The sequence below is a fragment of the Hibiscus syriacus genome, unplaced genomic scaffold (genome assembly GCF_006381635.1).
Source record: "Hibiscus syriacus cultivar Baekdansim isolate YM2019G1 unplaced genomic scaffold, ASM638163v2 tig00002237_pilon, whole genome shotgun sequence".
Taxonomy (NCBI): Eukaryota; Viridiplantae; Streptophyta; class Magnoliopsida; order Malvales; family Malvaceae; genus Hibiscus; species Hibiscus syriacus.
Window position 1 is genome coordinate 20948652 of NW_024061918.1, and position 24855 is coordinate 20973506.

The following is a 24855-nucleotide window of genomic DNA, read 5'->3' on the forward strand; positions in this document are numbered from 1 at the left end:
TTTAGGTGAGCGCACCTGATTCCAGCTCACTCTAGCACCCCTAGCAGAGGAATCATTGCCCCTCCAGAAGAACCTCATACAAAGCATCTCAACATCCCTAATGATACCCTTAGGTAATATAAGCTGCCTACTCCAATAACCAAACAAGTTGAACATGACAGACCTCATAAGTTACAATCTGCCCCCATAGCTAAGCTTCCTACTGGACCACTTACCAATTTTTTCTCTAATTTTCACAAGCAAAGCCAAGCAATCCCTGCTAGTGAGCTTACGAGTAACCAAGGGCACCCCTAGGTATCTAACAGGGAGTTTTCCAATCCTGAAACCAGTAGCTCCCTGGATCAGTGCAACTTTATCTGGTGCCATCCTACAAGCAAAAAATTTTGTCTTCATGGTATTCAATCTTAAGCCCGAAAACTCATAAAACATATCCAAAATACTGACAAACCCCATAACATAATCCAATGACCCATGGCAGAACAAAAGGAGGTCATCAGCAAAACAAAGGTGTGTGAGAGGAATTTTTTTGCATTTAGGATGAAACCTGAAAATCCCATTCTTGGCAGCAATGTCCAACAAAGAAGAAAAAACATTCATTACAATCACAAAAAGATAAGGGGATAGGGGATCACCTTGTCTAACCTCCTAGCCCCCTTTAAATACCCCACCAGACTACCATTCAGAGAGATAGAATATCTAGGTGTGGTAATACAGGCTTTAATCCAACCACAAAACACCTCAGGCAGCCCTAAAGCCTCAAGAACATTCATAAAAAAATCCTAGCATATTGAGTCAAATGCCTTCTGCAAGTCAACCTTAATAGTGCATCTAGGGGAAAGATTCTTCCTAGAGTACCCCCTAACTACTTCTTGGGCAAGTAAGGTGTTATCATCAATGTTTCTACCCTTGACAAATGCTGACTAATTTAAAGAAATCATGCCAGGGAAGAATACAGCTAATCTAGTGACTAATATTCTAGTGATTGTCTTATAAACCACAGAACAACAAGAAATGGGCCTAAATTCCTTAGCCATACATGCATTTAAGGACTTAGGCACTAAGACAATGGTGGTGGCATTAAAAACAGGTAACAGGGAGGATGTTTGAAAGAAATACCTTACATCCCCTATAAAATCCTTGCTAACAATCCCCTAGCAACCTTGAAGAACCAAGAAGTATAGCCATCAGATCCAGGGCTTTTGTTTTTCCCCTGCCTGAACAAGGCATCCTTGATTTCAGCATCAGTAATCACACTAACAAGGAGATCCTCAGCTCCAGCAGGTAAAGAGTAATTCAAAACAGATTTAAGCCAGCCAACAGAACAACCCTTCGCCCTTGAATCAGCAGCCCCTATAAGGCTCTTAAAAAAATTTCAAGCTCAGCTGCCATGTCATCAAAGGTTTCATGGAACACCCCACTTTCATCCTTAATGACTGTGATAGTATTCCTCTTCTTATTCAATTCCACTCTCTGATGAAAAAACCTAGTGTTCAAATCACCCTCTTGAAGCCAATGGACTTTGGCTCTCTGCCTAAAAAATCAGATTTAGCAGATTTCAGGGCAATTAATTCTGCTTGGAGCTTCTTTTCCTCATCCAACCTTCTATGATCCACATGAGCAAGATTATATAGCTGAACAGATTCAAGTTCAACCTTTTTTGCTACCACTCTGCTAGTGATATCAGAGAAACAGCTTCTGTTGAGGTCTTTTAACAATGGCTTTAGTATTTTTAACTTATTAAACAAGACTAGCATAGGGTTCCCCTCATAATGTTCATGCCAAGAACCTTCTACAACCCTCAAAAAAATTTCATTGGCAGTCCAACAATTAAAGAACTTGAATGGCTTAGGCCGATTTACCTGAGCACTTTTCTGAGTCCAAAGAATCCCAGTGCAATGGTCAGAAGGCCCCTGAGCTTTAAATTCCACAGCTGAATCAACAAACTCCAATAGCCATTGAGAGTTAATTAAAACTATATCCAATTTCCGAGCCAAGAAGTTACTTTCTTGTTTGTTAGACTAGGTGAAAAGTGGACATGTGAAAGGATGGTCATGAATCTCTAAATCCATCAAGCAATCATTGAAGTCCTCCATATCAGAGATGCTTTGCAACCCCATACCATCACAATCATAGCTCTCTTCTGCACTGACAAGAGTGTTAAAATCACCCCCAATCACCCAAGGGACAGACCCAATTTCAGCATCCAAATTTCTTAAATGCTCCCATAATCCTCTTCTAGTCTGACTACTATTGCTACCATAGACAACAGTAACAACAACCTTTCTACCAGCCACATCTCCTACAATTGAGAGAGATTGGTCACAACCCTTTAGTATAGAGAAAGAAAGACACTTTTTCTACATTATCCAAAGCCTACCACCCTCAGAGTACTCATAATTGGCAATTATATTCCAATCAGCAGCCAAAGTATCAATAATCATAGGAAAATTAATATACCTAACTCTAGTTTCCATGAAGCAGATTACATCCACACCTAAAACCTCCAACCTTCTCAAGACTTTTCCTTGCTTGAGCCCACTATTGAGCCCTCTAACATTCCAAAAACTAAAAATCATCAAATAGGGATAAGAGGGTCATTAACTACAACTGACCCCATTACCTTTGACTTTCTCAATGAGATCTTTTTTCTTTACTTTAATCTCATTGAGAAGCATAACAACCCCCAATGAAGCAGTTCTAGCTTACCTATTACCATCAACACCACCACCACCAGCAAGTAGCTCCAATTTACTAGAAGAGCCGGAATTATCCTTCCTTTTCCCCCGTGCTTTCTTTTTATGGAGCAGTGAATCTTGTAGCGAGGGGAACTCTCCACCACAGCCAAGGCTAACCAATTGTCAGTGGTAATAACCTTTCATACTGCATCAGTTGCCAAATCATCATTATCATTGGCCTCGGACTGCTGGGAAAACTTTCCACTATTGTCAGCAGAAGCAAACTCAATAGGGAATTGAGACTGGACTGTATTATCTCCAGCTAGCACTTGTACAGTGCCTACATTATTTTCTTGCAGGTCTTTCACATTCGAAACCTCTTCATTACCAACCTTAAGGTCAGAAGGAAGAGATCCTCCCTCAGCAAAATTGGATCCAGAGCCAGCAAAAGATAGATTCTCTACCACAATAACATAATTGTCCAAATTTCCCTTATCAGAAAGATCAGGTAAATTGGAGTTCATTTTCCTCCTCCAAACTTCCTTATTTTTCATAGGAGCTTTAACCCCCTCAACACATATATTGGCCAGGTGCCCAAAGATTTTACACTGAGAGCAGAATTTGGGCATCCAAGGGGCATGAACACGGACCTTCACTAAGGAGTCATCCTGCAGAACTACATTAACTACATTAGGAATAACTGCCCTTGCCTCAACTTCTACACAAACCTTTGCATATTCAAGCCTCTCCCTCGAGGCAGTAACAGTGTCTATATAGAGGGGAACCCCAACAGCACTAGCAATGTAGCTAAGACCACTCCTAGAGAAAAGCTCGAGGGGGACATTATAAAGTTAAATCCAAACTGGTACGTGTCTAAGATCAAAATCTAATCTCTGTATATTTGGTTCCCATTTTCTTAATACTAAGGGTTTATTCTGAATGTGCCAAGGGCCATTCTCCAAGACCCAATCTCTCATCACAACATTAGAAAAGGAAAACACAAAGAGGTTTGATCCAACCAGACTAACCTTAACCAATGATAGCTTCCCCCATAAAATATCAGCAATTCTCTGCATGGATTCAAAGTTCGGTGCAAATCTTTATCATGGTTGTCGTTGCTTATATTTGTGTTTACATATTCCAATCTTTTACCCGGTGAAATAAAATGGCGGCTATTAATTCTTGGGCTTATTTAACCCAAGCCATTGAGCCTGCTTTTTGTATTTCTCCTTCCTCATTTGTTTCTCAATAAACAAATTAAAGGATTTCAATATATATTGATATATCAAAATATAAGTTATTTAAAAATAAATATTTTTCAATTAATTACAAAATATATGGAAAAGTATACGGCACATGTTGCATACCGTAATATGCCACTAAAACGGCGTACCGAAACGTATCACAAGTAAATTTGTCCTTATTATATGAATATTAAAAAAATAGAAGGATTGATCTAAAATTAACCATTAATTAAAATTTAGTTTTAATTTTTTTATTAAAAATAATAATTAATTTACATAAATTAATTTGTTTAGCATTAAGATTTGTAAATTATTTAAGTTAAAGAATGGACATCAACGGTCGTCACCGTCGGAAATCTTAACTAGTTGAAAAACTTGTCGAAATATAATATATTACCAATCCAACACTGTAATTTTCCGTCGCTTGGTTCACCATCGCGTAATAATCACTCAGCAATTGCCCAGCAGTCGAACGCTTAGGAGAACCAGCGCGCGATTATAAGCAAGCAAAGCCAATTCATTAGCAATTTGTTGGCTACAATACTGGGCAGGAATCTGCGCCGAAAAATCTGATTTACTAATTATTATTTTAAATTAAAAGATGGAATTTCAAATTAAAGAAGAAGAAGAGAACCTTGGTGAGTAATTGGATCATGGATATTCCAGAGTATGGAACAACAGATTCCAGAACTGTATTTGAAGCTCCTGGAACTGACATTAACAACCCTAAGGCCTGCTTAAAACTGTTAATTAATCAATGTAATAAGTGATAATTATCATTCAGAATAAAATTTGTATTTGGAAAGAAAGAAAGAAAAAATAATAATTATGAAGAGAGAAGGAGAGACGAGAGTGGCGCCACCGGAGAGGTAGAGGACGGCCTGTGTGGGAGAAGAGTGGATAGATTCGACCACCGCTCTTATGCAAGCTACCGTCATTTTTGTGGTTCACAGTTCGTCAATTATTTAAGTTAACAATGGTCATTAGCAGTAGTAACCGTAGAGACTTTAACTCGCTTGTCAGAAAATTAATTATTATTTTTAATTAAAAAATCATAATTTAAATATATTTTTATTAAAATTAAAACTAAATTTTAGATAAATACTTATATTTTTTAATATTTACATAATAATGATAAATTTTCTTGTGATATATTTTGATATACCATTTTAGTGATACACTACTGTATACGACGTGTGTTGTAGAATTTTTCAAAAAAATATACTATCTTTAAAAGATTAAAGGAGAAATCATCATACTAAATACCGATTAAATAGACAGATATCACTATAATAAATTAATTATCAAAATACTATTTATTTTAGATTATTTTATGATAATATTTTTTCACATCATATATACTAATCATACGATTAATTAAGTATACTTTAAAAAATATGATTAATTAAACGTGTCTTTATTTTATTAAAGCACGTGAAATGTATCATAGAAACTTTATCTTAAAGTATTTTTATTTTGTTGCCAAATATTTTAAAATTATATTTGATACAATATTTTTAAGAAAAACTTTTATTTTATTTATTGGATTGTTAAACTATCAGCAATAAACGATGTGATATTCTCTCAAATCAACATCTAAATTAATTTATCCATATATTTTAAAATAAACTAAAATCATCTAATAAGAAATAATATGTAAGCGTAATATCTCACTTATTTTTTAATAGCATGAGATAATTATAATGTAATATTTATTTATAATTTTTTAATTATTGGTATTATTACATTTTATATACGTAAATATGAAACTTAAAAAAACAATATTTCTTTTTAATAACTGTATTCAATGAGTTCACTTATTTTTGACATATAAGCATGCCAACTCTGTTTAAAAGAATTTTTAAGATCTAATAACTGAAATAAATTTTTTCATTAATGACAATTATTCTTATTTCAATGGTCAGAATAAAAAACACTAAAATTTCAGTGAACATTATAGAGTTTACCCTAAATAAAAACAACAAACCTCTGATTTATCTCAACCATCGATCCTTCAATCTCGTTGGTTCGGTTCATCTCCCCCTTTACATTCAGCCCAGGTATCCCATTTTTCTCACTTCCCTCTTTGATTTCTCCTTTTAATTTCATTTTCTTCTATTTTTTTTAATTATTTTTGGAATTCGTTTTTTATGTAGAAAGTTTAGTTTGATTGATTATTTGGTCGAATCCTTCAATAGTTTTCGTTTCGTAATTTTCATCGAATCTGCATCGTTCTGTTCAATGAATGTTGAGTTTTTCCAGATTGAATTGGATTGTCAACCTAAGTCGAAGTATATTTTATAGATGCATGGATTATTGATTCAGGAAAATTGAAAAACCCTAAAATTTCGTACTTGACCCTAAGGTCGATTTTATTAGATATATGTTTTTGAGAATTCAGAACTCGGAAGCATTTGCTATAATCCTTTTAATCGTGAATACGATTGGGGCGAAATATGTTTCTTTGTGATCAGAATTCAGAAATGAGAAAACATGAGGTGTTGGTTGCAATTGATTTTTATTTATGCCTTTCTTTCGATTTCATGATTTTTCGCTTTAGTGTAATCACCCCCGCCCCAGCGCACATAGAAAAAGTAACAAAATGATTAGAGATTTTACAATCAATTTTAGGGTACTTCACTTGCAGTAATTCATTTGGCTGCGTTTTTTTATCTGCTTGAGGGATGTACGAGAGTGAGAAATGCTGGAAAGTATGTTTCAAGAATATAGAGAAGCCAATTTTAATGTGTATTTAGATAGTAGTCTCTGAGGTACCCTGGATCGTATTAAATAATATGGGGACCAAATTCCTTTTCTTCGTTGTTGCAAAATGTAAAGTAAAACGGGGAAGAGAAAGAATTTCCTTGAGAAGCTTGAATATGCCTGTCATTTGTGCTCTTCTTTATTATCTGTTAGTTAAGTAGTTTTTGTTCATCAATAATGGACAAATGATATCGCTTCCCTCAACTGCTTCTGAATGCAGTCTCAACGCAAAATGAGCAACACCTTGTAGGTTTTCGTTCTATTGCAAACCCAGGAATGTCATACATGAATTTTGGTGAGCTAGGTTCTTATGGAACTTTTTGGAGATTTTTATATTCCAATACCTTTTATTTTTGTAAAAACCTTTTAGGTTTGTGCATTTGATAAGCATATTTGAGAAGTCTCCCCCCCCCCTTTTTTACCTTCACTTGTAGCCAGTTTTTTCTTGCTTGAGTCTGTTGTACGTGTCATTGATTTTGTAAACTATTCTTTGTTATATTTCATTGATTTATTAAATTATTGTTCTAACACTTCAGGACTATATTTGGCCTCATTGATGTCTCCTGCATCCAAGTCTACGTCTAAGAATAAGAAAAGAAAACTAGCAAGGAAACTGAGAAGGCTTCAAAACATTCAGGTTCTGCTAATGCTGGTAGTAGTTTTGCAGCTAGAGCAAATAATCCACTTTTGGGAGCAGTCCATGATGTTGAAACAACACCGTCATCGTCGGCCTCAGCTCTTCAATACAATGGTCGTTACCAAAACATAGATGAGACAGATGAACACTTGGGGGGATCACCCGGTGGTGGTATTGAATATGATTCTACTTCTAATAATGAAAGCTGATCTGGTGAGTCTGAAGATCACAAAGAGAAAACATCTAATCCTCCATTACGGAAGGAAATAATACATGGAGCTGACAACGATAAGCAAAAAAAATTTGTCAAAAGAATGAGAGGAAACATTAGTGACAAAAAGAGGCGCGAGCTCTGGAGTTGCATGAGCGATGCAATGGCTATCTCATGTCAAGAAAGCTTGAAGCTCTTTCTCAGAAGATTGTAGCAATGGGATTTTCTCATGATGGAGCACCAATGGCCCTTATATTGAATGATGGCAAAGTTGAGGAATATGTGGTATGGCTTTTTGAAGGAGGTGAAGAAGGGGTTAAGCATAAGGAATCAACTGGTGGGATTCTGAAAATTGACATATCAGAAGAGCTTGCACAAATTGTGGATATGAAAATCAGGTACAAGTATACACGGCAAGAGGTTGAAAGAGCAGTTGTTACTGCAAATGGTGATCTTGAGAATGCAGTTGAATCCTTAAGACTTTAACGCAGGAACCATGTTCTCCATCAAAATCCTAAAAAACGTGATCCTTCGACTTCTAGTTTCACTAAGGTGGAGGTGACAGGTAGCCAAAACTTATTTGCAAGGCCACAACTTAAACAAAATCTGTTTATTGCAATACAGCAAAGAAGAGATGAGAATGATTTAAACCATTCAAAATCAACGGTTACAATGGGAAGTTCTTAGGAATTTGTGACTAAAAATTTCCAGCCTTTACAACCAAAGTTGAAATGGGCAAAACCCCAACAAAGTGAGGTACCAGCTGAGAAAATGTGGCCAAGTACCGGATCAAATCCTTTTGTTTCTTAGGCTTGTAAACGAACCGAACAAACACGAACGAGAGTATGTTCATGTTCGTTCGTTTAACTTTAACAGAACAAATTAACGAACACGAACATAAACGGAAAAAAAATTTCTTGTTTGTGTTCATTCGTTAAGGAATGTAATTTGTTTGTGTTCGTTCATGTTCGTTCATTTAAATGATAAACGAACACAAATGAACGAACATAAACGAACGTAAACGAATATAAATGAACGGATGTAAATAAAAATAAACGAGCACAATAAATGAATGTAAACGAACACAAACGAACAAACGTAAGTGAACACAATAAATGAATATGAACGAACTAAATGAAAATATATATTTTTTCTTTCCTAACAATATTAGGATTATATTTTATTTAATTATTTTGAGTTTTTTTTTAATTTGCATTTAAAATTAATTGAATTTTAAAATATTTATGGGTATCAGATTAAAATTTATTGGTCTTTAATATTTTAAATGAGTCTAGAGAGATTAGGCTATAAATAAATAAACACACATAAACGAACGGACATAAACAAACATAAACGAACGAACATGAACAAACATATTACCGAAAGTTCACGAACGTAAATGATTGAATTAGCCCTTTGTTTATGTTCGTTCATTTAATTAAACGAACACAAAATCTTGTTTATGTTCGTTCGTTTAATAAATAAACGAACATAAACGAACTTCCCACCAAATGATTCACGAACGGTTCATTTAGAGGGTTACTGTTTCTTATTCCTTGGCATCACCTTTTCGGGCCTCACTTCCACCAACAAACACAGAAAGCCATCATTGGGCTGTTGGAAGTGATTTTAGGAACATTCTTCCATCAATTAGGGAATCAGTTATAATGATGCAACAATCACAATGCTAAATACAAAACAGGTTCTGGCTACAAGTATAGGCACATCTCCTCTGGGAACCTCTGCTTGCGTTGAAATTACGTAGTCTAATGGATTCATGCCCCAGATTCCAAATTCTAAAAGCCTTATTTACAACAATTTGAGTTCAAGGCAGATGCATCACCAGCTTTATCATCAAACCAACTGCACTTCAGATCGAGCAGTGGTCCAGGAGATTCCCCGAGAACAAGCCGAGGAAATGGTTTATGGAGCAGAACTGGTGCATCACCAATGCTTGCAGCTGCATCTTCGCTTGGGCTCTTCACCGGTTTGGGTTCCACCACTTCATCAGGAGCTGCGTCCCCAGTTGACCGGAGCAGTGGTAGCTCAATTGCCCAGTTGGACTATACCAATATTGATTGGAGCTTGGAGCGGGGGTTGTCTTCTTCTCTAAGGCCTGGGGAAATCTGGTTGGGACCATCAACATCTCTGATGAAGAGCATTCACATGTATTATCCTAATACAAATGGACTAAGTGCTAAACCAGCAATGAGATTGACACTAAATGGGAAGGGTGTACCCATTGCGGGATTAACAGTAAGCATAGTGACTATGGCCGAAATTTCAGCTGCAGGTTCACATTAGTTGACTTCCCCATTTGAAGGGAAAAATCTATTTAGCTTACCCAGACAATTTGTTTCTCCTCCATCACTCTAGGGTTGTGGGGCAAAACGATTTTATGATATAAAAATAAAAGAAAGAACGAAGTATACGTGCCTGTGGATTGTGTTTGTTTCTTGTGATGCTGATATGTTACTTGCTGGTGAATGTCATTTTAGTGATAAAAAGAGAAGGAAGTACTGGGATACCCTGTTCTTTTATCTCTATCTGCATGGCTTCGACGTTTTAACCTTACATGCATAAAGTAAACACAACAATTGATATATTATGCATAAACAACCCGCCAATAATTTGAATGAGCAAATACTAAAAGTTGTGTTGATGTCTCAAGGTTTAGGATTTTAGTCATTTATATAACATTTCATCCTTCAATTTTTCACATATATATTAACTGGGAACAACAATTTTTTGCATATGCGAGAATTCGAACTTGAGACCTTGCTTAAGCGATATCAAGCTGCTTACCACTTAAATCAACCTCGTTGGTGTTTTTGTCATTATATATTTACTTATCGTGTAAAGTTACAGTAAGCAGATATAAACCAGAATATGACACCTTTGCCATCCTTGTAGTTGACCCTCTCTCAGTACACAGGGACTCACACGTATTGAAGTTGTAGATATGTTTTCATTCCTTAGGACCTTACAGGTATGATTATCATCGTCATCATAAATTCTCACACCATAGGCATAGGGGGCGCGATGGTTAGGGAAAAAAAATCTGATCTTGTTCTTTCAACATCAAACTTTGAGCATTGAGGTATAATTTAGGCACCTAAAATTATATTAAGTCAAAAGAAAATGACATAATTAAACAACTTATTCTTGCAAAGAAGATGATATGGAGCTGGTTAAATATGAGTTTCTCATAAATAATATTGATAAAGCTTCTAATTGGACATATTTGTTTTACTTCCATGCATCCTTGACCGTGAACAAAGGACACTTAATGCTATTAAAAAGCATAAGAGTGAGCCATTTCAAGCAGCAATGCCAAAAGCTATGGTTGGAATTGGTCATATTGCAGTTCATCTAAAAGATCCCAAATAAAGGAGGATCCAAAAGATTTACCCGCAATGATATTATACCGCTCTACGTCAAGCCTTCTGCTTCTATTTTGCTTACTTATTCTTAAAAAAATTAAAGATAATTTTGATTTTGTCACCGTAATATAATATTCTGTTATCATTGAAAATATCTTAAAAAGAGTAACTAATATGTTTAGTACCTAAATTATCAGTTTTGGTTTATTTTAATACTTAAACTTTTAATTTTTTCAAAATTATACTTAAAGTTTAGTTTTTGTTTCATTTTAGTACCCGTCATTAATAATTTTAGTTTTTGTTTCATTTTAGTACATCGTTCAAATCTTAACATTAAGTTTTGAAAAAAAAATTAAAAGTTTAAGTACTAAAACGAACCAAAACTGATAGTTTAGGTACTAAACGCGTTAAGTTTTTAACGGTGAGGTAATAATGAAATGAAAACTAAACATTAGGTATAATATTAAAAAAATTAAAAGTTTATGTACTAAAACAGATCAAAACTGATAGTTTAGGCACTAAATACGTTATCCTAAAAAGCACATCAACAATTATATTAATTTTTTACGGCGAATGACCAAAAGAAAACTAAAAAGTAATATCAGATATAATTTTGAAATAAAAATAATTAGATAATCAAAACAGAACAAAAGTAATAATTTAGGTAGTAAGCCTGTAGTTTATCATATATTTTACTTATCATAATAAATAAAAAACAGCACATTTTTGGCATCCACAATTCGACCCCTCTTTGTTTGGGTATTTTCCTCCAAATACAGTCCTCTCTCTCTCTCTCTCTCTCTCTCTCTCTCTCTGGAATCAGAAGAATAATTCTTCGGCATCTCAAAACTTTTTTTTTTATTTTTTCTTACTATTTGTTTTCATATAAAACTAAAAATTCGTTTGTTAACTTAGCTTACTGTAAATTTGTAGCAAAATCATAGATTAGTTCAGAAGCAAAATAGAAAAACAAAATTCAAAATCAAAATCATGACTTCAATCGTCAAGATCGACGGTGAGCACCTTGTTCACGCTCTTCCCAATCCATCGATTCAAGATCAGGTACTTTTTCTTCTTCCTCATCCTTTTTTATAGGTTTTGGAATCAGATCTATTTTGGATTTTATGTTTTACGATAGGTTAAGATTCTTCCCCAACCTAATTTTTGTTGTTTCGCTGCTGAGAAAACTGAGAAAATAGAAGTTTTCGTTTGATTGCTTATGTAACTTTTTACGATAGGTAATTTTATGTTTTACGATGGTTATGTAGCTGTGTAGTAATTTGATGCTTTTGTTATTGTTCCATTTGATTGCTTATGTAACTTTTTTAAAAAAATATATATGTAATTTTACCATGATATTTTTGGTAATTTAATAGAAGTTTTCTTGTGAGACCTCGATTTTTTATTGGATATATTGCTTTAATTATCATTACTTTTTTAGATTGATATGAAGAACAAAGGAGTTGCTGCCGAGGAGAGCTGCGAAAATCACAGTGGAATATGCGCGATTTGTTTAGATAAGATTGTGCTTCAGGAAACTGCACTCGTTAAAGGTTGCGAGCATGCTTACTGGTTTGTCCATTCTATCTCTTCCCAATATTCATAATTAACGCTTTTTTGTTTTTTTTTTCACCCCTTGATTTTGTTCTGTTTCCACGATTCTTTTATACTTTTGAGCCTTCATTATTTGGTTAGAAAATTCGAGCAATCGCCTTTGTTGTCATTATTTACTTATCAAAACCGATCCTTGGTAATCATTCTACTTATCCAATGTGGATGAGAGCTGGGTTTTCTTTCTCTGATTGCAAACTTGCTATCATAATTTTTCTTTTCATTTGCGGAGCTCTGTTCACAATTTCTCAAGAGTACTGATGTTTGAAATTTCGGGTTATTATGGTTTTGTAGATTAACCAATATAGTGCAGGATCAAGTTGGCAATTTATTTCTTTTCCTGTGTTTATGTGCTGCAGTGTGCTTCACATTCGGCATGCTTAACATATTCTATTATTACAGTGGGTCTGGATGGGATTTTAGTTCTTATTTGTGTTTGCATGTGTTCTTGCAGCTTGATGTGCATCCTACAATGGGCAGCATACAATCAGATGCCTACATGCCCTCAGTGTAAACATCCATTTGAGTTCCTCAATGTTCATCGTTCGCAGGATGGCAGGTAATTTCAAATCCTCCTTCTTACCCTCTTTTTCACAAGGGATATGCATTCTGCTTGGAGGTAGTAGAAAGGAAGCCCGGTTCATTTATGGTTGCCATATCCCATATACCAATAGTTGACTTCTCATCTTTCACTCTATCAGGATCCACGACTACATGTTTGAGGAAAGTTTCTGCCTGCTTCTTAGAGCCACATGGTTTAAACCGTTGATCGTGGAGGATCGCATGGAGGATCGGGAAGAGGTGTATGATAATCTTGAAGTTTATTATGATTATTATCCATACGAAGATGAGGATGACGAAGAAGATGAAGTTTATTACACCAATTCTCCAAGTCTCCGCATTGGCAATAGGAGATGGGGTGATAGTGGATATGTAAGGTCAGGGCGCCAAGAAGCCAGGCCTGTTCAACGATCCAACTTCCAGGACACAGGTGCCGGGTCCTCACGTGAGCCTAAAAAGAAAGAAGCCGTGAAAAGCACAATGGGGAGACGGGCAAAGAGGACACTCAAGCGTGAGGCCGCCAATAAGGCTGCTGCAGAAAACCATCAAGAGCATTTGATGAGTAGGACGCCCAAGTGACTTTCTTCTGACATAAAAGTGTTTTAATAAAGCCTTAACACCAAAAAATAAGGTACATGATAAACCAGAAGCCCTGTATATGGGTGTCTTATTGTACAATATCTCTTTTCTTTCTCTGCAACAAAATAATGATATTGTCGGGTCGAATCTGTCGATTTATATAGTCATCTCTGAGAGGTGGCATTGGGTAAAGGTAAATCAGAGATTCATTCTGGGCATTGCAATTTCTTCCCTTGTTTATGATCATGTGGTCTTGTATCCTTGGTGACTTCTAGGGGAGGATTTGTTTGTAAATTTGATTAACTTATTTACATTGACTGACAAATTACATTCTAAGTTTTGTATAGCGTTTCAGCCATGAAGTTTATGTACATATATAAAATAAATTACTTTTATTTCGGTTCTGTTGATTTTGAAGTATGTGAGCATTTCAGTGGCATCAACTTAAAATGAGAATCGAGACATGAAATTCACTACATGATTTGTAATGATCTGAAGTACTCACTATTTTTTTCTTCTAAAGTTAGATTGTACTTTTTCTTCACCAAAATTCCTTAGATGATATGGTGAGAAAAGATGACTTATATGGGGTATAGGGGAAATTATTATGTCAACTAGGGTGGAATGAACATTCTATGAAGAAAAACTTTCCGATTACCTGACGTCTTTAAGAAGAGTTTGAAAGACATGACGCGAATTGGTATTCTATAAAAGTTGGTGCTCAGATTACATTCAATATGAGGAAGGTGACGTGTCTGCCCGGAACATCAAGTGATTTGACCATTTATTCTCTTCTACTTTAAAAAAATAATTTATGTAGTACTCCATTCTAATTTTTTTAAAATTATTATCTCATCAAATTTGTCAATTTTTTTTTTTGTTAAACGAGTTATACTGTAATTTTAAATGAATTATACCAAAACTTCTCGAGTTAAATTAAAACAAAAAATAAAGTTACAAAGGAACTAAAAGAAAAGAAAAGAAAAAGCACAAGTCATTCATTGATGAAACATTAACTTTTATTATAAGATAAACTACATATGAAAACTAGGCTCAAAGACAAGCAAGTTGAATGAGGATAACTTATAGGTTAGGTGTACTGGAAATTTCAACATGCATGTTTTTCACATACTCAATAAGGACAAGGGGGAGGAGGACCCCGAGTCATAACATCGGGAGATGTTTGATAATTAAGCGGTGCGGGTACTGCGACACCATAAGCAGGCATGGACACGCCGGTAAAAGAGCAAGACTCGGTTCCACCACCTACAAAACCGCCACCTTCACCTCCGCTATTGCCACCGCCATCGTTAGCATGAACACCACGAGGCCTGGTTTCTTGACGATGAACTTGGTCATCAGCAACTTCACATGGCAGACGGTGAAAAGAAGGGTTTACAAAAGTAGCCGCCACCAGAGTCGCCTCCGTCGCCACCATTATTTTCCCTCCTACCATCCCTCCAAACACTTGCCCTTGCGCCCCAGCAAGCGTTACCCCAAAAGAACAAGACAAAGATGGTTGGGGTGTTATGCTAGAAGAGAGAGTAGGGATAGAGGCATCGAACGAACCGGACAAAGAGAGTAGCCCATAAGATCCAAAGAGAAAGAGAGACGGCGCGTGAGGAACAGGATTCCGGAGTGTAACGTTTGATACTGAGCCGGTGGCACTGATTATCGTAACACCAACATGGTTTCTTTGAGCAAAGTTGGTAACGGTATCGATAATGTCACAACCAGCGGATATCTCTAGAATCACCGTCTTCATAACCGAGTCACTCTCTCTGGTTATCACGAGCGGTGGCCTAGGCTTGTTCTTCGATCCCGGAGGTCTGCCTCTAAGCTTCCTAGCGGGGGTTCCCCAAGACGGAGGAGGTATTAGGTGTTGTTGACAATATTGATGATATATGAGAGTATTAGACTTGGAAGAGACACCGCCACCTCCACCTTCGGAGGCGGAGAGTGTTGGGATACTCAGAAGGGTGTGCTCCAATGAGTCATTTTCGGCTGTTGGAGCTTGAGAAAGAGAGACAACACCACTGTTATCCGCCATTTGAATTGGGTAACACCTTCCTAAAGGTTTCATATATATAGACAATGAAGGTATAGTAACAGCGGGACCTATCTCAATATGGGCCGACACCATAGTTTTGGTGGGTCCACATGTGTGTGGGACCCTGTTTTTGATTTTGTGGGTCCACAGAATGCTTGAAAATTCTGTTTTAATTAATGATTTAAGAAACCGAACCAGGCATTGAATCGGTTTATCTCGGCTCAACCTTGGGTCGAATTGATTGATTCGGGTTGTTTAGTTAAAATAGAAATGATATGTTAACCGTGTGATTTTGATATTAATCATTAAATATAATAGTTATTTGATGAAACTATGATTTTGTTTTCATTAGTATACTGCTGATTATTCCCAAGAAATAAAATATAGTCTAAGGAGGTTAACATTTTAAGGCTTATTATTTGATATGTATGTAGTGTAAGATTTATTTTGTACAATCACTCCATTCTAGTCTTAAACACTAAATCTTAAATCATAAACTTTAAATTTTATATTTAAATCTTAAACCTCAAACCTTAAAAAGCACCTTTACAGGCTTAATCTTATTTTATAAATTTAATATGAAATAGTTTTTCTAATAACCCATTAATTTTTCGACTCGTACTAAACCGATTAAACCTTTGTTTCTACACTAAGCCGATTTAACGACTCGATCCGGTCGATTTTTTTCTTTGATTTTAACATATTCTCTATAATTGGTATAATATTTATAAATAAATATTTGGTTGTCCAATATTTCCTTATTTGAAATTTTTGATATGGTCCTCCTCTCCTTTATTTAAAAACATTTATATTCCATGCTGTTTTTTTTGTTTTTGACAAGTGTGATCTTAAATGAGGTTACCTTTTATTTGTCAATAAATCATATTTTTAAATCATGATTGAGACGACAAAAAATCCAACCTACCCGTCTGTTCGGATTATTAAGTGGATATTTTACTATTATATTCCATAAAAATTCACTGTTAAAGTGAATATTTGTATGCATTTTATATTTTTTTATTAATCCAAATAATTATAAAGTAGTATTTGTTCCAAATAATTTCAATCATTTGACAATACACGCTCAATCACTTATACTACAACCACTAAAATAATAAAAATTCCAACCTATCCCATCCGTTACCATGTTGGATTATTTAGTAGATATTATATTGCCTTCCATAAAAATTCAATGATTAGTGAATGTTTGTATGAATTAATATCGATATTTTAATTGTTAATAAATCATATTTTTAAATCAAGATTGAGACAATAAAAAAAATCCAATCATTATTAAGTAACAAATTCTCCGTAGATTTATTCATTACATTGAAAGTAGTGTGTGTAACCCTAAGGGGGAAGAAAATAGTTTGTGTGTTCCACCATCATTCATACCAAGCTAATAACAATTTCTTAATAACATCACTATGAATACGATGAACCTAAACAAGTCTCCCATCCATAAACACATATAATATATATGTATGTATGTATGTATGTATTTATCACACATTCTGCCACTCAAAAGCTCCACCAAAAATCCCAGGCCCCAATCCGAATGTCCAACGACTGTATGCACAACATACGTTAGACACCACTCGACGACACTTCTGAAGTTCATCTTCAAAGTAGCCAGGTCGTGCAGACATCACATACTTGGTCTCAACTTCTGGTTGCTGACTTTTAACAGCGGTATAGGCAGAGAGCATTGGATAGTTAATAGGATAGTAAACCAAGTTTTATTTTCTCCAACCAACGCAAGATATAGCCCCAAAACTGATAGATGATCTTATTAATACGATTTATCTCCGTCCCACGTAACCATTTAAGGCATTTACTCCTTACAAGTTCTGCATTAAAGACATGGTTTCCTTAATCTTCCTTGAAATCTGCAAAACAATCAACTTTAAGAACCACTTCTATTGAGATAAACAGAAAAACATGTATGCATCTCTACAGCACCCTATTTCTTTCCATGGTATGCATGTGTGCACCAAATTCAGTCAAGAAGGAAATTCTATATGGAATGGATTGTAACCAAGTGGATATAGACAGATATATTTCACCGTGCATTACTGTTAGGAACGTCTTACGATCAATATTGTCACTAAGTGCTCAATGTATACACAAACAAGAGATCGAGAGAGAGATACCATCTACAAAAAATACCCGACTACATATGAACAGAAAACGAATAGGAGAATAATTAGTAAAAGATCAAAGAAAGTAACAGAGTGCGTACTCACTTGTTTAGCAGCAAGTTCCCACTAGAAGCCAAGGCCAGCCATGCTCCAACAAAAACTCAATACCGACAATGCTTCAAAGTGGGAGTATAATTTGGCAGCAAACAGATGCAGTACAACGGGAATCATTCTCAACTAAAGAACCTCAAAAACAAAAATAAGTTTAGATGGAAAAAGATATATGAGATGTTTAGCAAAAAAAAAAAAAAGATTATAAAATCAGGAGGCAGAAAATGTGTAAAAAACTGAAGTTACCTTATTGATCTCACACAAAATAATGACCGGTCCAGACCGATTGTCCTTGATACTGTTTGGGCTGTACAGTAAACTACTGGTTTCCATTCATGAGATGATGTGGCTGCAACTTTGGTTCATGTTGAATTTTCAGATGCTCAAGCATATGGTAATCCTGCCAGCCTTTCTGCATTTCCATTTGAAACTGCACTACTGGACCCTGTTTCCCAAGGAAAGGAAAACTTACAGTTCCATTCTAGCCATTGCTGCTGTGGTTGACATACTGGGGATCTGCATGAGCAGCATGATTGAGGGAATTATCAAGCCCAGAGTTTTTCAATGATGATGTTAACTGATACCCATCCAACCAACTATAATCATCCATCAAGGGGTTCTCCAATTGTGATGTAGAAACAGATTCACTCAATGGCTTTGAAGGAACATGGCCAAAACCAGGTGGAGGTCCAAGATGCCTAACTGGGCGGCTAACCGGATTCTTCCGTGCTCCAACTTGCAAAGCAAAGGAAGTTTTAGCAGCTAAAGCATGAGCAGTAATTCCAGATGACACAACAGCATCAATTCTGGATGGCAGCACAGTATCTGGCACTTTCGTTTGACTGTAGTACATACTGCTAGCACAGGCACTGATGGGTAGTTTTTTGATACCGACTGAATATGCAGCAGGATGTGAAAGGACTGCATTATCTTGCATGCCATGTTCTGTTAAATGGCCATTCTCCGACATTGTCAAACCTTTGAAGCTATTAAACATAGAAGTAGCTTCTCTCACTGACAACCTAGATGGTTGCATCTGAACAGCCTGGGGAAGCTGCGGGGCAATACTACCAACAGATACAGACAGCAGAGAACTAGCCTCAAATGTATTATGCTGATGAGGACTAGCAAGAGGAGCAGACATGGCACTGCCATAAAATTTGACATCATCAGCAGAGCCACACTGAACAAGCTTCAAAGTGTCAGAGAGTGGCTGGTTTGGCCCAATCACTTCATTTCTCTTTGCGCTCATAACTGGCTGGAAAACAATCACTTCATCATCATCATCATCCTCTTCAATCATTCTAGGTTGTGGGATTGGCTGCATATTTCCAACATTAATCGTCTTTTCAGAAGGGGTTTCATGCCCCTCAACATTTGTTGCTAGAGAAATAGAAGAGCTAACTGTGACATTTTTGGAAGCCTCGGCACCAATAAGAAATTTCTTGGCTTTTGAATCAAAAGAAACATTTTCCTGATCAACTCTAATGACATTAGCTAGAGCCTTCCCAGCTGCTAATACTCTCTTAACACGGGCTTTCTTTTCCTTGTCGCCATCACTTAAAAAGGAACGTTTTCTTGAGAAGTCCAAAATAGAGTGTGCTGGAACAAGTGGCAAGAACCCTCGCAACTCAAAGTCCTCCCACAATGCAAGACAGTTTTCAGTTTCGCCTTCTTCATATCTGCTCATATTTGAAAAGCAGGTATCATCTTCACCATCATCAATGCACATTGGCGTAATTGACAATATCTTATTCAGAAATGATATGCATTGCTCCCAGAAAATTGATCTAGTAATCGACTGTTTCTCATCCACATCACTGCCAGCTACTGCAACATCTGGGCAACATGCAAGCCATTCTACAAAAACAAGAATAGCAGGTAAGGTGTAGCTTGAGGAAACATCCTGGAGCTGTGAACATCTCTCTACTACATGTTGCATCAACTCAAAAATGGCAGTGAATGCATTTTGAAGTAGGACAGCACGTTGCACAATTTCAGCATATGTTTGACCATCACTCTCCCTTTTCAGATTGTGAACTGTAAATATGAGAATGGAAACAAGCCTCACAAGGAAAAGTGCATTTTGAGCAGCACCTGCGCCAAACTTAAGTTCCTCTTCTGGCCCAGAGGAGAGAAGTTCACTTAAATCACAACTAACCAGAGAGAGAACATGAGCAAAAGTCTCCAGGCTGCACAAAGTAAGCTTCAATAAAAACATAATCCAAGAAAACTTGATCATCAACAAAAGAGAATAAACTGCTGAGAAAGTATACCTTGTGCGTGTAAAAAGAATGCCATTTAGACGGACAAATCGAGTGCAAAAAGACTTGAAAGTATCCTGGACACCAGACACTTTCTCCGTAGCAGTGTTCATTTCCATGTTGGTATCTTGGGGTGAAAGTTTTGTTTCCACTTTCCCTCTACCTTTTCCTGATAACTTGACCAAGGGAGCTTTAACATCCCCAGCAAGTTGTGAGTAATTATGACGGTTCTGCAAAGAAAAATGTACATATTTAACACTAGCATATAAATTATAAATCCACTAACAATTCTGTTTTCAAGAAGTTAACATTCAAATATACAATAACTAATCACTCTTGACAAAAACTGCAGAAATCTAATGAGATTAAGAGTAGTAAATTTCAAAGTTGTTTTACCGTGTCAGAAATGGGATATGCTCAATAAATCTTGCAAGGTAACTGTTTGACATTATTTCACATTGTAGCTTTAGCTAATCAATACATAGCATGAATGAGCACCTTTGCATTAAATCATCTGAGAACTATAAAATAATGCTTAAGAAGGTAATACAAAATTACAAACATCTAAGCGTTCAACTAATCCAGCGACTTAATGTCATAGTAAGATGCAAAAACATACAATAACCAATCATCCACAATACAGATCCACATGACCATAGAAAGTACAATTGCTACCTTAAATACGCAAATAAGTAAATACACATTCCAAAATATAAACTAAAATCTGCACCCATACCTTCTCAAAGGCCACGATCAAGTTATCCCTTGCAGTAGTAAATGGATTATCCAGTGCCAAACTCCGGATGTATCGATAAACAGCCACCAGCTCGTCTCCAGAATATGAAGCCAATATAGCTAGCTGAATAAAGAGATCATAGTCCATATTAGAAATCAGAATATAGTTTAACTGAAAAAAAAAAATAAGGCATTTGCAAAAAGATTACTGGAGCATAAAAGTCAAGGATAACCTATTAACAGCGAAGGAAAATAAAGAAAAACCTGATGATGTGGATTACCACTTGACGGCCAAATTGATGCAGCTTGCAAGTAGTAACTCGAAGCCGCCGCATGCTCGCGTGATTTAGAGTCTCCATCTCCATACAATCCTTTATACCAAGCTAGGTCTCCCAAGTATATCAAACAACGGTGACAAGATACCAAACCATTTTTTATGTCAGTGGATTTCTTTCCATCTTTGTCCATAACAATTCGGCTTTCTGAACCATCAGAAAAGTAGCCAAATGGAAGTCCATATTTTGCCCTGATTTTCAAAATTAGATCATGATAAAATCCTGTTGCCTCTGAAAGGAAAGTCTTAAACCGTACTCTTATTTTTGTAAGTTGGTCAGGTCCTGGAGGAACTTTCACACCCTGAGATGCGTCTGATCCTCCAGAAGCTAGTGCAGCACTATAATGTGCCCGTAGTTCCTCAATCCGCTTGTAATGTAACTGCCACAAAGCATATTCAATATTATGATGCTCAGAAAAAGCATGGTCCTCAAGAATTATAGCCTCATATTTCTCACGCATCTGCTGCCAGGCATTGGGATCTGAAGGCACTCGTGCCCGAGCTGATCTCCTACGATTATTTTCCAACTCCATATTCTGCAGAGAGTACCAAATAACATCGTGACAAGAATCTAAAATGGAACCACATTTCTAAAAAATAAAACATATACCTTCTCATAAAGATGCTGTGTGCGCTCCCTGGATGAAGGAGCTGACATTTTATCCTTCTCAACTATCATCATCCATGTGAGGTACTTCGTGAAAATGCATTAAATCTGCACAATGCACACATCACCAGGAATACAAACTAAAACATATGTTATTGGACAAAAAAATCAATTAATTACAATAAGTTATAACTTATAATGATAGGTGGCAGGGAAAGAAACTAATCTTCCAAAATTATGATAAGTTACTATATTCATCAAACTGCAACACCAATAAAACAGATGAAAATTAAAGAATTATCACATCAACCATATGTTTAAATTTCTAAGAGCCAGGATATAAATAAGAAGACGATCAGAGTGCATCTCAAATAAAAAGCATCCATTAAACCATTCAACTTGTGGGGAAAAAACAGACAAATATTGACAAATCAAAGAATTAAGAGTAAACTCGCAAAACATAACAGTGCTCTATAAAGTACAATTAAAATCTCTTAAACCAGGATGTCTTCCTTAAATAAACTTCCAAGTGCTTCATTCAATCCAAAAACACACAAAAATTTAATTTCCTTCCAAAACCATGCGTTGCTGATCCTCTCATGAAGTCATGATCAATTAAAGAATGTTCTTTAATTGTCGCAAAATCTAAGATAATGCCCCGAATGGCAATAACATCCTAGAATTAACATTAGCCCAAGCCTAATATACTATAAACACAATAGCAAAACCAGACATTGTTTCTGTACTTCAAAATAATTAGCAGCCCCAAACATTTTACAGATCATTAAAGGATCAGCAATATTCAAACACTTCATAAAAACACATGAAATAATTAAAAATTCTCAGAAGCATAGTATATCTAATAATTAAGTTCCTCTTAGACCGAGAGAACAAGGAAAATCATCCCCTCTCTCATTATCTCAAATCAATTTCGGAGGTATATTTACATTTTTTTGTCTTTTTTCCATTCTATCTGGGAATACCCCAAACAAAATTACATTAATTACACAAAAAACTAAATTACTTAACCAAAAAAGGGAAAAATAAACAAAACATTTCACCAAACAAGATGATTACTAAAATTACGTCAATCAATTCCCCAAATACACCAGAAAAAATTAAATGAAAAAATAATAAAAAAAGAAAAGGGAAAAAAAGGAACTCACCTGGGGTGGGTCGGATCTGAAGAGAAACCCCAAACTAAATCATCTCTAAAAGAATTAAAAAGAAATAAAAGAGATGATGATTAGGGCTTGGTCGTAGAAGAAGAAGTGAGATTGTTTTGATTTTGGTCTAATTTGGGATGAGGCTTGAGTTTCAACATTTTCAATTTCAATTTTTATATATCTTAATATCTTATATATATTGATCAACCGTTGATTGCTCGGAGAATTGATCTGTCGTTTCGGTTACTGCAGGTTTTTTTTACCCCCGGTTTATCCCAAATGAAAAACTATTCTTAATTAACCGCTCCCTTGACCTTTATCATTAGGCCTGTAAACGAACCGAACGCACACGAACGAAGGTATGTTTATGTTCGTTCATTTAATAAATAAACGAACATAAACGAACACGAACATAAACGAACAAAATTTTTTTTGTTCATGTTCGTTTATTAAGGAATATGACTTGTTCATGTTCGTTCATTTAATAAATAAACGAACATAAACGAACACGAACATAAACGAACACGAACATAAATGAACACGAACATAAACGAACATAAACGTTGGAGACCTTACCTTCCATTGTTCTTTCATGAAAAATAGTCGACAATACAAATCAACCAAATCTACAGTGATAAATAGCGTAAGAGCTTATTAGCAGTGATGAAATGTTTTCTGGCAAATTCTATAGATTTTTCTTTTTACTGATGCTCATATACTTCCAATTTTTACCTTTATCTTCCCATCTATTTCTAGAAAGAAGTATTATGTTTTCTTGAGTTTTAGATGTGAAGATACCCACAATAACTTTACATATCAACTATTAAGTCAAATAAAACAGAGAAAGATGAAAACAGACATGTAAAACTTCATATTGCACTATAATATAACTTGTTTTGAATCTTTCAGAGATCGTCTCCACTCTCCAGTGAACAATAAGATTTGGGAAAAAAAGGGGAAAATGAATATAAGAGCGAGGTGCCTCACAGGTTAACATATTGGATTTAATCTCCAAATAAAATTAGGTTAATTATGGAGTTGGTCATCAGAATATTAGATTAATATTTTTAAGATACTTACAAATTGGTCACCAAAATTGATTTAAGAAGATTGGGTTAAACATAAATGAATGAACATAAACGAACATAATCGAACGAACATAAACGAACATAACCAAACGAACATAACCGAACGTTCACGAACCTAAATGAACGAACGAAACCTATGTTCATGTTTGTTCATTTAATTAAACGAACAAAAAATCTTGTTCATGTTCGTTCATTTAATAAATAAACGCACATAAACGAACTTCCTGCCGCACGGTTCATGAACGGTTCGTTGAACGTTCAGTTCATTTACAGGCCTATTTATCATTCTGGGTCTAGAAAATCGAGTGCCATGCAACCTTCGTATCAGAGACGGGATTTTAGGGCGATTTTCAAAAAACAAAAATTGGTATATATACTGATCTAACAGCGGTCAGATTATATTTTTCGATATAACACCCGTAGCAGTAAAGCGTGCCCCTGAACCGCGCTATATGTTGATTTGACGTCACGTGGATTATAGCACGCCCCATGTACCGCGCTATACGCTGACTGGGTTATACGTGGGGTATAGCGCGCCCCCTGCTCCGCGCTATACGCCACGTAAGGGTATAGCGCGGATCAGTAGCCGCGCTATACGCCGTACCAAAATTATATTTAATACGATCTCTGATCCGCACTATATAATAATTACATATAACGCAGTACAGGTACCGCGCCTTATATGTTTATAAATA

At 35.7% G+C, this 24855-nt stretch overlaps 3 protein-coding genes and 1 pseudogene across 6 annotated transcripts; 2 read left to right on the forward strand and 2 right to left on the reverse strand.

The window, feature by feature from the left end:
- The first annotated feature begins 7223 nt into the window (after window positions 1-7223).
- Window positions 7224-9949, forward strand: LOC120143512 (annotated as a pseudogene).
- A 1904-nt stretch (window positions 9950-11853) lies between these two features.
- On the forward strand, window positions 11854-13882 carry LOC120143522. 2 transcript variants are annotated; one of them, XM_039157828.1, is made up of 4 exons: window positions 11863-11975; window positions 12355-12485; window positions 12979-13083; window positions 13226-13882. In XM_039157828.1, the coding sequence occupies exons 1-4, from the start codon at window positions 11904-11906 to the stop codon at window positions 13662-13664; spliced, it is 747 nt and encodes a 248-aa protein (XP_039013759.1). In that variant the 5' UTR covers window positions 11863-11903; the 3' UTR covers window positions 13665-13882. The 2 variants fall into 2 exon arrangements, with proteins under 2 accessions (XP_039013766.1, XP_039013759.1); XM_039157835.1 differs by lacking the exon at window positions 12979-13083 and having other exon boundaries at window positions 11854-11975.
- A 914-nt stretch (window positions 13883-14796) lies between these two features.
- On the reverse strand, window positions 14797-15714 carry LOC120141477 (AT-hook motif nuclear-localized protein 17-like). Its single transcript, XM_039156333.1, has one exon. The coding sequence runs from the start codon at window positions 15712-15714 to the stop codon at window positions 14797-14799; it is 918 nt and encodes a 305-aa protein (XP_039012264.1).
- Window positions 15715-17461: 1747 nt separating this feature from the next.
- LOC120143538 (protein SMG7-like) lies at window positions 17462-23222 on the reverse strand. 3 transcript variants are annotated; one of them, XM_039157856.1, is made up of 8 exons: window positions 23073-23222; window positions 21910-22014; window positions 21230-21847; window positions 20967-21089; window positions 20243-20460; window positions 18240-20158; window positions 17961-18092; window positions 17462-17603 (listed from the first exon to the last, which is right to left on the reverse strand). In XM_039157856.1, exons 2-6 carry the CDS (start codon window positions 21979-21981, stop codon window positions 18448-18450), a joined length of 2742 nt encoding a protein of 913 aa, XP_039013787.1. In that variant the 5' UTR covers window positions 21982-22014; window positions 23073-23222; the 3' UTR covers window positions 17462-17603; window positions 17961-18092; window positions 18240-18447. The 3 variants fall into 3 exon arrangements, with proteins under 3 accessions (XP_039013787.1, XP_039013779.1, XP_039013771.1); XM_039157848.1 differs by having other exon boundaries at window positions 18213-20158; XM_039157840.1 differs by having other exon boundaries at window positions 17961-18101; window positions 18213-20158.
- Window positions 23223-24855: the final 1633 nt, after the last annotated feature.

What these genes read in the sequence shown, in the direction of transcription:
- LOC120141477 (XM_039156333.1), bottom strand. Translation starts at nt 15,714, where the DNA reads ATGGCGGATAACAGTGGTGTTGTCTCTCTTTCTCAAGCTCCAACAGCC.
- LOC120143538 (XM_039157856.1), bottom strand. Translation starts at nt 21,981, where the DNA reads ATGATGATAGTTGAGAAGGATAAAATGTCAGCTCCTTCATCCAGGGAG. An exon ending in GTGGTAATCCACATCATCAG is followed by an intron (nt 21,090 to 21,229) that starts GTTTTTCTTTAT and finishes CTCTTTATTCAG; the next exon opens with CTAGCTATATTGGCTTCATA. An exon ending in ATTCTTTTTACACGCACAAG is followed by an intron (nt 20,159 to 20,242) that starts GTATACTTTCTC and finishes TACTTTGTGCAG; the next exon opens with CCTGGAGACTTTTGCTCATG.
- LOC120143522 (XM_039157828.1), top strand. Translation starts at nt 11,904, where the DNA reads ATGACTTCAATCGTCAAGATCGACGGTGAGCACCTTGTTCACGCTCTT. An exon ending in GGTTGCGAGCATGCTTACTG is followed by an intron (nt 12,486 to 12,978) that starts GTTTGTCCATTC and finishes GTGTTCTTGCAG; the next exon opens with CTTGATGTGCATCCTACAAT. An exon ending in CATCGTTCGCAGGATGGCAG is followed by an intron (nt 13,084 to 13,225) that starts GTAATTTCAAAT and finishes TCACTCTATCAG; the next exon opens with GATCCACGACTACATGTTTG.